Source organism: Octodon degus, unplaced genomic scaffold (assembly GCF_000260255.1).
Source record: "Octodon degus isolate 3935 unplaced genomic scaffold, OctDeg1.0 scaffold00211, whole genome shotgun sequence".
Classification (NCBI taxonomy): Eukaryota; Metazoa; Chordata; class Mammalia; order Rodentia; family Octodontidae; genus Octodon; species Octodon degus.
Genome location: NW_004524787.1, coordinates 1,858,215 through 1,874,891, shown reverse-complemented (window position 1 = coordinate 1,874,891; position 16,677 = coordinate 1,858,215). Strand labels below are relative to the sequence as shown.

Here is a 16,677-nt window from a genome sequence, read left to right as displayed (position 1 = left end):
GTCAGTGTCAGCCATGTGGATGAGTCACGGCCATTGCTTGGCCAATGTGCTCTCTGTGAAAGCCTGAGAGAATGTTTTCTCTCCATGCAGTACATGAATTTTTGAGGGACACAACATTAAGTCTATAAAAAATCAGTAAGAAAAAATCCTCATGGATTCCGTTTTTAGCCTCTGGAGTCATTATAGTCCCTGATAGCTCTAGAGGGTTGCCATCTAGGGAATTTTTTCTCTTATAAGAACTTACAGGTACAATTCAGAAGTCTCAGTTTTTAAGGTGTTTTTCATGTTTGTTATATCTGTTTTTAAAGACTTCAAGAATATCAAAATAATGAATACTCTTAGAGGACACTGCCTGTACCCCTGATCATGGTTGTATATATATACACACAGTGATATACACATTCTCACTCACATTCATGTACCTTGTAGTTAGTCATGTTTTCCACTATTGAAACATTATACCATAACCTAAAACTTTAAAGGAGAAGAAGTTTAATGGTTTTTGCTTTCAGGGGATTCAGTGTATGATCAATTAACTCCAAGTCAGAAACATGATGGGTGAAGGGCATGGCAGAGCAAAGATTCCTAATTCATGATGTCTGTGAACCAAAACAGGGGAATAGTGCAAGTGAGGAGTGAATAAAGGATCATATATAGTACTTAAGGTTGTGTTTCTACAACATGTACAGACACACCCAGACATGTAGTTTGCCAATTCTCTGGGCAGCTCCAAAGCCAGTGAAGTGGAGACTCAATCTTAACCCTTAAACCTGGTAAACATAGTAGAAGACTAGAAACATATAGAGTTCTATTCCTGACCAAAACCAAGTTTTGATTCATAAAAAATGCCCACAGCTGACCAAAGCTATAGTGAATAACCTGGAACTTAAATCCGGCCCCTTGAGTCCAAGTATAGCATTCCTTTCACTACTGCACCAGTCCTTTAGCCTTCTGCTCTTGCAGCCCAGGGTATGGTTTTTGTAATCCTTTGTGACATGTTTTTACAGTACAGTTTATATTTATTTATTATTCATTTATTTATTTATTTGCAGAACCGGGGATTGAACTCAGGCCCTCGCACTTGCCAGGGAAGCGCTTATTCCACTGAGACATCCCCCTTGCCCCTATTGCTTATATTTAAACAAGAAAATGAAAATATCTTAAAGAGAGAGTGATCCAAATCCCATTTAGATGGATGAGTACTGAGGATTCCTTACCAGAATTCCATAGATCATGGATATTCTATGGCTTGTTGTCTATGTAAATATGTAGAATAACCTTATTCCTTTCCTAGTATAGATTCTGTATTCCTCCCATTTGTTTAAAAAGGATAAACAGGAAGAGAAAGGTGGAAAAGGGAGAGGAAGGAAAAGGAGGGAGGCAAGGAAGGAAAGGAGGGAGGGAATGTTCAAAGAAGGCAGGGAGGGTGAGAGAACAGATTGGTGAGGATTTCTGTGGACAAGTGTTATAAATCAAACAGAAGCAGTGCTCTTTTGTCTCTGATACCTCCTTGCCTCCTAGGTATTTGAGCAGAAAAGATGGCTGCCGAAAGCATCTACCTAGTAATTTCAGCTTTATTTGTCAAATGAAAAACTGCGATAATAGGAGAAAACTTTGGAAGTTAATTTCCCTAAGGAGAAGTTGGAAGAATGGTGACAATTGGACAATTGATGCCTACTGAATAGACCAAAGGATTTGGCTAGAGAGCCCAAAACCTTACATTATATCAAGGCCTGCCTCCTTTCCCTCATATTTCTTTATGAACTTTCCAGTTATCTTTGCCAAGCTTCAGTTACTCTCCCTGCCTACTGCCATCTTTTGAGGACTAGAATTCTTGAAGTTGCCCTCCCTTTCCCCATAGCTCAGGACTCCTGAAAAATGATCAGATGAATTAGATTATCACCGATCCCTCCAATAAAACAATACAGAAGATTAGGAAAGGACCAGGGAAAAGAACCTATTTCCAGACACTACAGATTGTGAAAGTTTTCCATTTCTAAGGCTGAGATTTGTTGAGCTGTTACCTTGCCATAGTTGACACTCATCAAATGAAAAGGAAAGGAAAGGAAAAGAAAGGAAAGGGAAAAGGAACACGTCACTGACAGTCTCTTTAATCATTTTCCCTGGAGACTTTTAGCAGGAGTCCAAGTTTATTAGTTCATGTTGAGCATATTCATTGTACGTGGCTATAATTTCCTTCTTCTTGGTCTGGCTACATAATACACAGGAGCCTCTTATAGTTTTCTATTGGATGATTGAGTTAAAAGAATTTGGAGGAAACACAGGAAACCCACATGATAGTGGCAGCCAAACAGCTATTGTAAAACCAAAGTGACTTAATAAAGCATACTTCTGAGACCAGCAGATTGAGTATGAGGTTGGATGGATTTATTATTTCTTTGCAACATACAAGATAAACTGGATGGAAAAGATGACATTTCACTTGTCCTTCTTTCTCTGGATCTATTTGAGCCACAGCTCCATATCAATGTGCCTGTTATTAGAATGGAGTAAAGTAGCACAGAATGTGGTGAATTAGAATTAATGAGAATGTGGTAAAGCCTCTTTTCTGGGACTATGGCTTAAAAGACAGATGACTGAGCTGCAAAGAAAGTGCAGAGTGGTGGTTTCAAAATAAAAATTAAAGTTGTATGTAGTTTTTGGTTACCACTATTCATTCAATATCCATTGATTCATGTATTAATTACGTATGTGCTGTGCCTTGTCTTAGTCACTTTCTCATCTTTGGGCCAAAATACAAGAGATTTATTTATTTATTTATTTATTTATTTTTATTATTTATTTATTTTTATTTATTACATTTATTTATTGTATGTGTGTGTGGCCAGCTCAGCCCACCAGGGGGCGGGGCTGGCTGGCATGTGGTGCTGGGGGATCGAACCGCGGTCCCTGTGCTTTGCCAAGCTTGTTTCAAGTAGGTGCTTTAGACCACTGAGCCATCTCTCCAGCCCCAAGAGATTTATTTTGGCTCACTGTTTTGGTCTATACTTTGCTGGCTCCAAGGAAGGAACAGGATAGAAGAGGAGTGTGGCAAAGGAAAATGGACTCTACCTATGATCACCATGAAGCAGAGAAAGAAGGGAGAATCTGGGAACAAGAATGCTGTACATCCTTCTGGGTCATACCCTCAGTGCCACACCTCCCATCAGGGCTTACCTACTAACAACATATTTAGGTAGTGCACTCATCAGTGGACAAATTTACTGGTAATTGTAACACTCCCATGATCCATTCAGCATTCCACAAACATGGAAGCATTATAGGACAATTTAGACCTAAACCATGAGAATGTCCTAATATGTTAGGTATCATTACGGATTCTGGAAGTATATCAGTGAACATGAAGAACTTTCTACCATTACTGAATTTATATTTCAGTAACAGAGATGAAAAATTACTATATAGGTTCTAGTAGTGAAAGGCACTATGATGAAATATAGAGTTACAGTATAATGATGTACTTCCTGAGGAAGTGAATTTTGAGAAAAGATCTGACAGAAATGAAGGAGCAAATCATATGATCCTACTAGTTCAGAGCATTTCAGTCAGACAGAAGAAAAAGAACCAAGGTCCTGAGGTATGGGAGAACTGTGTGGCTAGAACTGCATAACAGATAATGGCAGGGAAGATGAACGTAAGGAAAGTAATGAAAGCTCAAATTATGTCCATATTTCTTTAGCTTTCAGTGTGGATGGGAACAAATAAGTGTACTTTGAATAAATGTATGACACCAGGAGACATTTTATGTCTCTCCTTTTCATCTGGCCCTATGCTAGATCTAGGAGTTATGTGTGAGATTGAGATATTGTCTTGGTAATCTAGTGGGGATAGAGATATTCCTAGCAAAGGAAACAATGTGAAAAAAATCCTGGAGGATTGGAAAAGAAGGACTATGATGGGTAGTAGAAAGGAATTTCACTTTGGAGTCAAGAGAAAGATGTGCAGCACAAATAAGCCAGAGTAAGAAAGAGGTAGAGCTCTGAAAAATGAGCATGTCCTTTCCCATGCACAAACTACTTAGGTGCTCTCTAGTAGCCATGGATACCAACAAGAGCCCCACCCTAAATAAAGAAATAGGTGGAGAAAGTTTTAGCTACTTTCCAAGTGCACAAAGTGCGTTGGTAGCAGCACTGAACCCAGAAACCAGCTCAGATGCTCACCTCAGAAACCCTTCATCATTGCTGGCTGTTCCTTGGGAGAGATGCCATCATTATGATGGAGTTTGGTGAGCATAGACTCTGGAGGGAATTTGACTTGAATTCTGCTTCTATGGACAAATTACTTCTGATTTCTCTGATTCATATTTTGAGGATAATTGTATATCTCCTTTCAGTTTATTGTTTTAGTAGGAAACATGATGTATATAGTATCTGGTGCACGTAGATAATAGTCAAGATAATAAGTATTGTGCCACCAAGATAGCTTAGTGGTCTAAGCACCTGCTTAGACAAGCTTAGGCACTGAGGTTTGGTCCCTGGTGCTACATGCCATGTTGGCCCCATCCCCGGGAGTGCTGAGCTGCCCACAGACACCAGACATGGTGGTGTGAGCCTGCTGGGGAGGCAGAAAACAGGAAGATCACCAAAAGTCCTAGCTGCATAGTAATACCCTGTACTAAACGCATAAAATATCACTTATATAAGGCTTACAGTGTGATGTGTACTTTTCTAAGCTCTTTATATATGATAATTTATATAATTTTAATGACACCTAAATAAGATTAAATTAGTAATTCTATTATCACTACTAAGGATAAGGAAATAGATACAATGAAGATAATTAAGTTGTTCAAAGGCAATCAGCTTTGTCATCATAGTGGAGTTTCAAGACTTTTTTATGTATTTAATGCAGAGTCTACAAGGTCTCACTACACAGATCTGATACATACTGATCTTCCTGTTTTCAGCCTCCCAAGCACTGGGATTACAGGCACGCAACATTACATCCAGTTTCAGTAGCTGTCTCAGTGCACCTCTAGGGCAGGGCTGGTGGCAGGCCAGGGATTGAAATCTGGTCCCAGCATTTGTCTAAGCAGGAGCTTTAATACTCAGAGATATCAGGCTGAACCTTAAGATATTTTTTTGCTTGCAGTTACATATGGCAATGCTTACTTGTGTGTTACATTGCTACCACGTAATATTCAGGAATTCTTCTGGTGTGATCATTCTTAGTTTAGCAAGTGGTACTTTTAAAGGTCATCCTTGTCATCTTTTTAGAACATTGGCCTCCTTTTATCCCTTCCTTTTAATCATGCACAGTGAATTTGATACATCTTCCTCGCTTGCACCAGGGTGTGCTGTGGTGGACTTGTACCACTCTTAGGTTTCAATTCCTCCAGTAGTAAAGGCCTGTGCAACTCCCTGAGCCTAAGAAGAGTGCTAATCCAGCATCAGAACCCCAGGGGTTCTGTACTAGCTTGTCAGCCTCTCAAGAATTATTTACCTAGATTTTGTGTAATCTTGAGATAAAGATGAAGCCTGGAGTGAAACAATATTTCTGAGCTTCTTTCAAGTTCTGTTATTGGAATATAATTTTACTGAGTGACCCCTTACCTTTCCAACCCTTAGATTAGAAAAATGGTATACTTAAGAACATTATTTCCAGATGCCCTTTTATTTGACATAGTACCTTACTTAGGCTCTTTGCCTCTTGATTATTTATCGGGAGATGCAGGTCCCTCTGTCTGTAACTTTGCATAGAATCTTTTTTTTTCTGTAAGACTGACATATTCTTGTCAGAATATCAGAGCTGAAACTCAAAAAGGTCATTCTCAGGGCCAGCCAGATAGTTCAGTGGACTAAAACACCTGCGTAGGCAGAGTACAGTGGCCAGGGTTCAATCACTGGTGTGCCATGCCAGCCCCACCCTCAGGGCGCCCAGAGAGGGCAATTGAGACTGGGTGTAGTGGTGCTTGCTTGTAATTCCAGTGCTTGGGAGGCTGAAAACAGGAGAATATACATAGTGAGACCCTGCAGATGCTGTACTAAAATTAAAAAAAAAGGAAAGGTCATTCTAATATGCTTCATTTAACAACAGGAAAAACTGGATAAACCCTGAGGGGATTTGACTGATCTGATCAGATACAAAAACTACAATTCTTGTTACATAGGTCTTCCTTTTTCTTGGGCTTAACCATCCAGCAGGAAAGTGTAAAAACGAAGTATAAGAAGTAAAGCCATGTTGTTATGTTGAGCTGCAGGGGACTCAGGTCAACAATTTCTGACATTGCCAGTCAAGCGGAAGACCCAATACTATTATGGGCTAATGGACTCTTTTAGAATATTTTGCTGAGTTCACACACCTATAATATTTAAATAACAGAGCTAAACAAAAAAAGGGGATACAGATGAATGACCATTTTGTGTTTGTGTATTCAAAACGGTTAGGAGAGATATATAGCTACCTTCTCTTAATTCAATGAATAGAGGGATTTGTTCTAATAGTGTTTGTAAATAGGATATCATGTCTGCATTTTGTACAACAAATAACCACTAGGAAGACTGCATGCAGTGTGTTAATTATTGGAACTCTCTTACCAATTTGATTTGAAACTGTCTCATTGCTATTTATTTCTAAATAAGATTATGGAAAAAAACCCTGAGACCCAGGAAAAAGAATTGGTAGACTTACAGTGAGTTTTTGGAATATAGATGACATAATGTAAGATAAGGAGTTGATTACACAATTAGGAGCTGCAAAGAGTTGGGTTGTGTATCTGTAGCTAACTATGTGGTTGATCTGTCTTATCACTTGACCTCTCTGTGCTTGGAAGTATAAAATGTGAGCAAAAGTATCTGTCTCCCATGGATATTAAGAAGAACAAATGAGGTAGAATGAAAGTAATTAGCACAATGTCTGACCTGTATAGGTGCTAAGGAAAGATTAATTTAGCATCCTCATCCAGTGCCCTTTTCCCTCTTCATATAGGCTGTAGGATGTACACTTGTATGTCCTTGTCTTTAGTGTGGTTTGCCTTATGTTCTCTTATGGTTTGTGTCTAGTTCCACCACCACCCCCCCCAAAAAAAAAACCCTCGTGTAAGTTATGGGGCAGATGCAACTGGAGGAGCAACAGTGACTTGAGGAGTGGGGTCAGAATACTAGGGCGGGGCCCGAGGGGTGGGGCCAGAGAGGCACGAACTGTTAAACTGGCGAGTTTGTACTTTCTCAAAGATGTGGAGAGGGTCATCCTGGACCTGGCAGCACCCCAGCCTCTCCTCCAGTGTCTTGAAACCTCCAGAAACTGTGAGCTAAATAAGCCTTTCCTTCCCTCCTTTTGAGTGTCGGGTATTTGTCCCAGCAGTGAAAGAAGAGTACCTAAGACACGTCGCATGATTTCTGAGCACATCTGTGTTCATTTCTTCCACTTAGATGTGCTCCGCTTTAAGACAAGGATGAAGACTGAATTGGTACCTGACAGATACTCCCAGCATACCTATGATCTCACAGAGTTCACATAAACAAAGAAAGGGAGCTTTTAAACAATATTGAGTTTAATTATCTAGGAATGAAGTGTCTTCATGCTTTATTTTTAAAATCTGACCCTGTGTAGCAAAAAAGGCAAGTGATTAAAGACTAGGTAAAAGATCAAGTAAGTATGTGATAGGGAAGTGTCTTATTCAGTCAATAAATTTTTAATGAACTATGAGGAGAAAAACAAATCACAAGAAGATGCCTGATCCTCTTTCACTCTACATGATTTGTTTTCTTGCCCTCCCCTTTTCCCTTCAACTCATCTGGGAAGGAAAGAGATTTTTACTATATGAAGCTATGACAGTCCAGAATTTCAGATAGTCCTGGTCATTGGTCTTATTTGGCTTCAAAATGATGAGGTCTTCCAAATTTATGAAGTTGTAAAGCCTTTTAAGGATTTCTGAAAGTTACTGCCTCCTTCTTTGTTCACCAGTCCTTTTCTGGGCCCCTCCTACCCTAGTGTATGCTTGGCCTTAGAGGATCTCTCTTGCCTGGCTGCCTCTGACTGTCAGGTATCCTTTGCAGGGTGAAGATATCCTAGACAGGAGCTCAGAGCTGATCTACACTGGAGAGATGGCTTGGATCTACCAGCCCTATGGTCGCAACCAGCAACGGGTCTTCTTCCTATTTGACCACCAGATGGTTCTCTGCAAGAAGGTAACCCTGCCCTGTTCTTCCCTGAGGGAAATGGGCATCTCCCTCATCATCCCTAGGTTCTCAGTGAACTTGATAAGACTGCTGAGGATAAAGCAGGTAGAAGATTGACAGCAGTTCCACATCAGGAGCACTGATGTGGCATGAATATTACAGGCAACTGTCAAACTTTAAAGTTGATACATGCTGTCTTCATGTATCTTACTTTTGCTCTCATGATCCTCATGCTACTCCTTCCCACTCCCTTTACCCTGAACTGATAGCCACCTTGTTAAGAATACAGTAATAGTTTCATACCATTTGGTAGACAGTAGTTTTCTTCATATCTTTTCTCATTTCCATTTTAATATCTCTGGTTGCATGACCTCTCCCTGCCCTAGGAATTGACAATACCCTACAGCACAGGTAGGTATCTTTTGGGATGCAGGATTTTCTCCGTGCTGCTACTCATTTGCTTCACAAGGTATACAAGTTCCCTGCTACTCCCAACTGTGTTCATCCCCATTCTCTCTTCTGTATAATGCATTTATAATGTAGTCTTGTATTTGTCACTGACCCCTGGATTGTCTATGAGGAGCAGGAGCATATATGCTTAGCATAGCCTCCCTTGAGGGATCCTGATTGGGTACTGATTTCATCTATCCCTTTCTCAGGAGAGGAAGTTTACAACAATTTTGTCTCTACAGACTGGCTGTGAAAAATTTGGAACCAAGGAGAAACAAAAGAATACTTTGAATGACTTTCTAAATTTGCTGTCATACTCTTGTCCTTCTTCCATAATTCAGTTCCTTTGTCTTCTCCCTCATCTATTAGTGAATGCATCTGAAGAGGAATGTTAAGTCATGATACATCATGTTAAACAGTTATGTTTTCTGGATTGGAACATGGATCACACATTTGCTTGGGATCCTGTTATGTGTTATGTGTGTGTAAATTGTACAAAAGTGATTATCCATTTGACTTTGACAGTTGATTGAGGGTATAAATTGAGCTTAGGTTCATACTGTCCCATTATTTTGCAATAACATCTGATTTTCATTTCTGAAACCAATAACTAGCTGATTAATGAGGACATTAACTACCTCAGTCTGGAGCTGACTCTGGAAGAGGAAAATCTTTTAAAAATCTCAGAAAAATGCAATACACTTTTCAACTCCTGCACCTGTTCCCATATCTTCCACACCATTAGAAGGTAGAGCTTTTGAAAGTTAATTTAGGAAATTCTCAGCATATCAGGCATATTAGCAACAGGAATGCACTCATTGTTCCCATTAAAATGCATTAATACACTAACTTGTCATGGAGTTAGTAAAGAATAAAAAACTTCATTTTTAAAGCCCCTGTTAATTTGGGCATCAGAAAAGGCTGTGGTGATTCTAAGTAACATGTAAAACAGGGTTCTGTAAAACAGTGGCTATAAGATAATAGGGCCAGGATCTAGGTGTAAAACAGTGAGACCATGGCTAGGAATAAAGAGACTGAAACAAAATGGATGATAGGTTCAGCTTAGGAGCCACCGTGGAAAGATAGAGATAGAATGACAAGTCAACTCTGAACTAGCTAGTAGGAAACAGTGACTGTGCAATATAACAATCATTGTTGAAATTTAGTAAAATTTTGTATCATTAAAAAAGAAAAAAATAAATCAAAAGTCAATGGAGAGCTAGTAGAGTTTGAGCAAACTGTTAGCATGGGATAAATAGACAACAAGAATGACAAAAACAATAGAAACATTTTGACAGTCATAGCTTCATTCACATGAGGACTTTCATCTAGTAAGAACTGTAGTTTAGGGGCCAAGGAGATGGCTCAGTGGAATAAGTGCCTCACTGGCAAGCGCAAGAGGCTGAGTTCAATCCCTGATTCTGAAAAAAACAAACAAAAAAAAACCCCTGTAGGTTTTGTCTCCCAGGGCAAAGCCAGGCTAGCATCTAGTGCTACTACCTAGTAAATGGTACTACCTAGGTCTTGCTGTCTGGTTTCTCAGAGCATGAGCAGCTATAGTTTACTTTTACAAAGGGCATTAAAGCTGGTTGATGTTTGTGTTGAGGCCACAATTGAGGATTTTTATTTGATATCTGTAATATGCCTTTCTGCTTAACAAATGGGAATAAATTTGAAAAGTGATCATAGAGTGAAAAACAGTTATGCAAAGAGACAAAGTATTATGTTTGTCATGTTATTTAAGGACCTCTTTCTTTTACTATAAAAAAACCTGTCTTATTTTTCTTTCCAACTTTTTCTTTGTTTTCAGACTTTTCATCTTTTTTTATTTTTTAAAGAGTACAAATTAGAATTAAAACAGAAAAAATTGCAAGTGATACAGAATTTCACTTAACAAAGTAATGAATTTCACAGTATTTGTTGTAATACACAAGGGAGATGGCTCAGTGGAATAAGTGCTACCCTGGCAAGTGCAAGGGCTGAGTTCAATTCCTGGTTCCGCCAAAAATAAATAAATAAATACATGTTGTAATACATAGTGCTGTCTTCCAACCAGTTATTCATATTGCCAGATATATGAATGTAAAATTGGAGGAAGAAACAAAAAATAAATGCATAAGAAATTAAAAGAAAAAGTACAAACAATTGAAAACAGGAGACAGCAAATTAAAGCATTAACTACTTCTTTCCATAGACCAGCAGAAATGCACAATACAGTTCCCCAAACCATCTTGCTTACATACATAGATACATAGATAAATATCTTTTCCCCATTCCCTCTCCTGTCCTTCTCAAATCAGTACCTCTTTCTTTTGTTTCTTCTTCGGTGATACTGGGGATTGAACTTAGGGCTTTGTGCATGCAAGGCAAGAAGAAGCTTTACCACTGGGCCACGTACCAACCCTCACAATACCTCTTTCCTTCTAAATAAGTTCATTCCTTTTTCCCAGTATCTATTTGTCTTAGTTGTTCTTCTCTAGTTGCTGGGACAAATACCTGACACTAAAAATGAGGAAAGGAAAGGTTTATTTAGCTCACAGTTACTGGAGGCCTCATAGTTTAAAACAGCCTGAATTGCATAGCAAGAGCTCAGAGCCTTATTTGCTCCAGAGAGCAGTGCCTCTGTATTCTCCAAACATCTCCTCTCTGCCCAAGGTGGCCTCAATCAAAGACACTGCTGCCTTGCTTGATCTACAGAGTCTGGAGGAGAGGCAGGGTGGCCACTGTGTCTAGGATGACCCTCTGCACACCTCAGAGAGACCGCAGAGTGAGGGGAAGCACAAGATGCAAGTTGAAGGGTTTGCACCTCTCTTGCCCCGCCCTTCAAGCCCCTCCTTGGTCCTCTGGTCCCACCCCTCCAGCCACTCACTGCTTCTGCAGCCACATCTGCCCAGTGACTTACATGAGGCTTTAGGGGGGATAGCTAGACACAAACCATAACACTATCATACCCTTCAGATTCCATTTTTCTCTTTGAGATTCTCATACTAAGGAGACAATGTCGTGTTTGTGCATGAGGGTCTGATTTATTTCACTTAAGATTATATTCTCTAGTTGCATCCATTTAATGACAAAAGACTGAAGTTTATCCTTTTTTTGTAGCTGACTAATAATCTGTTGTGAAAAAATGCCACATCAAAAACTGTCTTCTTAAAATAGAGCTGAGAGAAATAGACAATGCTTCCTAAAGATAAAGTTGCCTTTGACAAAGGAAAGAAAGGCTCTGTAGTACTACAGTGAGGTTAGTCCTTAAGACCTCATTTCGCTCACATCAGGAACACAATTTAGGTGGATCCCCAAAAACTCAGCAATTTATTTTTTATGAGGGAGGAAAGGGGTAAAAGAAGCTAAACAATTTAATGTGGCTACTTTAAGCTTTCTGAATGAGCTAATGTTTCAAAAAGACGAAATAAAGTTCCCTAGCAAGTGGTTAAACAAATAATATTTTACATATTATATTTGACAAGACTGAGAAAAATATCTTTATGAATCTTAAAGTGAGTCAAAATTAGTTTTCAAAATGTCCAAGAAAATTTCAAAGATCTAGTCAAATAAAGAAAAAGTATGAATTACTATATGTTTTGGAAGACTTATTTTGCTTATGATTATTTGGAGTTCTATATGCCTCACTTAACTCTATGTCAGATTCTTTCTCCAGGCTTGGGAAATTTTCTGCTTTTACTTGTGTAAATAGTCTTTTTATGTCATTAGCATTGATTCCCTTTTCATTGACACCTGTCTGTCTTATGTTATTCTTTTTTGTGTCATTTTGTAGTTGTTAAATTATGTTCTGGTAGTTTGTTAGTTTTATAATATCATTCCTTTCCTTGTCAATAGCTGTAATATTGTCTTCATGGTGTGAATGTCTACATTCAGTTTCAAAAGGTTTTGCCAGCTTTAATGGAATTTTTAATTTCCTGGATATCCTTTGTAACTTGTTTTATGCATTCTATTTCTTTCCTATATTGTTCATTCATGGTTTCCATCTTTTTTATGCTCTTCTATTTTTTGTCAATGTCTTCTTCATATATGCTCAGCAATTCTGTATAGTTTTCATTTCTTTTTTATCTGAGCGATTACTTCTGATCTAGTTTCTTTTATACCCATCTGGTGTTGTTTCTTTAATTCAGTTACTATTATTTCAAAGAATTCAGCTGTGTGACTTCCAATTTCTTCTATGCTGATGTTTCCTGGACTTGTTCTGGGTGGTCTGAGTGCCTGAGATTGCATTATGCTTCTTAGTCTTCTCAGTTTCTATTTCATTTGTTCGTTTGTTTTTATTTTAAAGAGGAAAAGAAACAAAAACAAATAGCAAGAACAAAGACAAAAACAGAGCAACATAAAACAATAAAAAAGATACAAAGTTTCAAAACAAGAAGAAAAATTAGCAATAGTTGTTGTATTATATATTGTTATCATAAAACTTGTGGCTTGGATTACCAGATATAGACATGCAAGATTAATGAAACAATTAAACATTAACTCTTCCTTTTAAAAAAAATCTTAATATTTTCCTTACCATTTTTATTTTTTAAATTTGTTTTAAACAGTATAAAAGTAATAGATAAGACACTGGAAATGATACACATTAAAAAAGGATGACTGGTATTCAACAGTAGTTGTTATATTTATTGTATATTTCTGTCTTCAGTGTAATTACTCAGATTTTAATTTTGACCAATTTGACATTTTCTATTTAGGAAAAAACTTTATTTTGATGTTTGTGATAACCTTTGAGAAATTTGATGGGAAACAGCTATATCACTACTTTCAAAGCCACTACAGGAAGAGTTTGTTCCTCAGGGATAGCTTCTGTGTGTTGGATAGATATTCTTGGTTTGTATTTTTCCTGAGATCCTTCCTTCTCAATTGAGAGTGAGATGTTGGTTTTCATTTGTCACTGTCCTCCATATTTAGGTATAAAGGTTTGGTGAAATTATTATCTCAGTGCTTCCTAATATTATTACCCAAGGGAGAACAGGTGGTTAAAATAGATATGATATCCTAGATACAGTAGTACAATTATCATTAATAATACATCAAACAGAATTTAGAAATTGACAAAGTTTGGGAACCATTGATTTTGTACTTTAGACCATAGGAGCAAAGTCTATAGGTATATAATAAAACACATTATAAATTGGAAGTTTGTATGCAAAATGCCTTCCCTTATTAGAGTGGGTTTACCCTGTGTTCCAGCTGCTTCACTTTATATAGGGTGATGAGCCAAGCACCTGGATGCCTCTGGACAAGTTAGTTACCCTGAATTCTGAGCACTACTGCATCACTCTCTGCTAGAGAATCAGCTGGGTACCTTGATTCCTCCATAAAGGTAGTTCCCCAGAGTCTTGAGCACCTCTGCACTGGTCCCTATTCCTCAACTAGTTCCTAACAGTTCTGAGATGCTCCACACTAGACCCTGTTCCTCTGGCTGAGTTAGTTGCCCATAGTTCCAAGTACTTCTGCACCACTCCCTGTTCTTCTAGGTAAGCTATATCCTCAGAGTTGTTAGCACCTCCGCACTAGTCCTCATTGGACAATGGGCCTCAAAGTTCTGAGCACCTCTGTACTGGTCTCTGTTCCACAAGATGAGTTAGACCAAAGAAGAAAATCTTAGGGCCTGCCAAATAGCTCAGCAGATTAAAGTTCCTGCTCAGGCAGAATGTAGCAACCAGGGTTCGATCCCAGGCACGCTGTGCTAGAGACACCCCCAAGGTGTACTGGGACTGCTATTGAGACTGGATGTGGTGGCACATGCCTGTAATACCAGGCTTTGGGAGGCTGAATACAGATCACTATGAGTCCAATCTATGCAGTGAGACCCTGTAAACCTTGTACTAAAATATAGAAATATAAAAAAGAAGAAAATCTTTAAAACAGCAAGAGACTAATAAAAATCAATAATACAATTACAATATAATACTATTACAATAATATAATTTCTATTCTAGAAAATGTAGATATTACTTACTGTGAAAAAGCCAGAAACAGGGTAAATTCCATAAAAAACTGCCCTCACAGAAATAATGGCAGAAAACTTCCCAAGCATGGATAAAATATTTGACATGCAAATAAATGAAGCATATAGAACTCCAAAGAGCCATGACCAATATAAATCTATAGCCAGATATATAATAATCATGATCCCAGAAATTCAGTAAAAGAGCAAATTATTAAAAGCAGTTAGAGAAAAGAAACAAATCAACTATAAATAAAAGTCCATTATAATCACAGCAGCCTTCTCAACACAAACCCTCAAATCAAAGAGAGCATGGAGTAAGTTATTTCAAGCCCTAAAAGAAAACATTCTAATGCAGATCGCTGTGTCCCACATAATTATCTTTCGAAATCAATGGAGAAGTAAGGTAATTCGATGACAAAGAACACTTCCAGAAATTCATGACCACCAAATCAGGTCTTTAGAATGCTCTGAAGCATATATTACAAAGAGAACACAAAGGTGACAACCACCAGAATTCCACTATAGAGACTTCACCAGGCAGGCAAACAGTTAAACAGAGGGGGAAAAACAGGGAATCAACAACAAGAAAATAAAATGGAAAAAAAGTTAATAGATATCAGTTGCAATCATCAAAATAAGTGGACACAACTCACCAATCAAAAGAAACAAACGGGTAGAATGGATCAAGAAGCAAGATCCAACCGTATGCTGCATTCAAGAAACATATGTAACTCCAAATGAAATTCAAACTGAAAGTCAAAGGATGGAAAACAATACTGCATGTGACAGGATCCCAGGGAAAACAAATAAGAAGAAGAAAAAGCTACTCTAGTCATCGACAATGTGAGCTTCAAACCATGACTGATCAGAAGAGACAAGGAGGCTCCTATATACTTGGTAAAGTAAGACTCAAACAAAAAGAGATAACAATCATAAGTGTATATGCATCAAACAATGGTGCACACACCTACATAAAATAAATATTAATGATAAGAAAAATTCAATAATCGCTAACACAGTGGTAATGAGGGACCTATATATATCCCACAGTTAAAGCGCTCACAATTAGATCCACCAGATGAAAGATCATGATAGAAATATCAGAATTAATACAAACTTGTAAACAAATGGACTTAGGAGATGTTCCATCCCACATCAGAATACACATCCTTCTCAGCTGCACATAGAATATTCTCCAAAATAAACCACATATTAGCACTTAGAACATGCTTAAGCAAATGCAAGTAATTGAAATTATTCCACGTATATTATCTGACCATTCTGAAATGAAACTGGAAGTCAATAGCAAAAGGAATCACAAAAATTACATAAATATTGAAGTTAAACAGCACCCTCCAGAACAAGTGGATCAGAAGAAATCAACTCTCAGAAAAAAAATCAAATATCTACAATTAAATGAAAATGTTGATAGACATACCAGATCTTATGGGCCATGATGAAAGCAGTCATATGAAATAGATTTATAGCCATAAACTCTCACATCAAGAAAATAGTATAAACTTAAATAAGCAACTTAATGTTTAACTTCAGGCTCCTAGGTAAAGAACAAATCAAACCCAAAGTGCAGATGAGAGAGGAAATGGTAAAGTGGAGCAGAAATTAATGCACCTGAGACTAAGAAAATAATACAAAGAATGAATGGTTGGTTCTTTGAATGAGCAAATAAAATTGATATACTTCTAGTCAATCTAACTAAAAAGAGGAAACAAAATACTCAAGTTCAATCAATTGGGAATGCAAAAAAGGTGAAATCACAAGGGATCCTGTAGAAATTCAGAAGATTATCAAAGCCTACTTCCGGAAGCATACTCTAATAAGATGGAAAACAGAAGACAAATGGACAGATTCCTGAACACATATGTTACCAAAACTGAAACAAGAAGATGTAAGTATTCTAAATAGCCTGATATCAGTCAATGAGATTAGAAATGCAATTAAAAAACCTACAAATGAAAATAAGGCTAGGCCCTGATAGCTTTACTGCTGAATTATATAAGAATTTAAAGGCTAGGGGCTGGAGAGATGGCTCAGTGGTCTAAAGCACCTACTTGGAACAAGCTTGGCAAAGCACAGGGACCGCGGTTCGATCCTCCAGCACCACAT

General features: G+C 37.9%; 1 protein-coding gene across 8 annotated transcripts in view; it reads left to right on the top strand.

Moving 5' to 3' along the window:
• Positions 1–16,677, top strand: part of Arhgef9 (Cdc42 guanine nucleotide exchange factor 9) — a 265,414-nt gene that overhangs the window by 214,868 nt on the left and 33,869 nt on the right. For all 8 annotated transcript variants that reach the window (XM_023705024.1, XM_023705026.1, XM_023705027.1 and 5 more), the window contains one exon: positions 8,019–8,150. In XM_023705024.1, the coding sequence (XP_023560792.1) occupies positions 8,019–8,150 (132 nt within the window). The remainder of the gene's footprint in view (positions 1–8,018; positions 8,151–16,677) is intronic.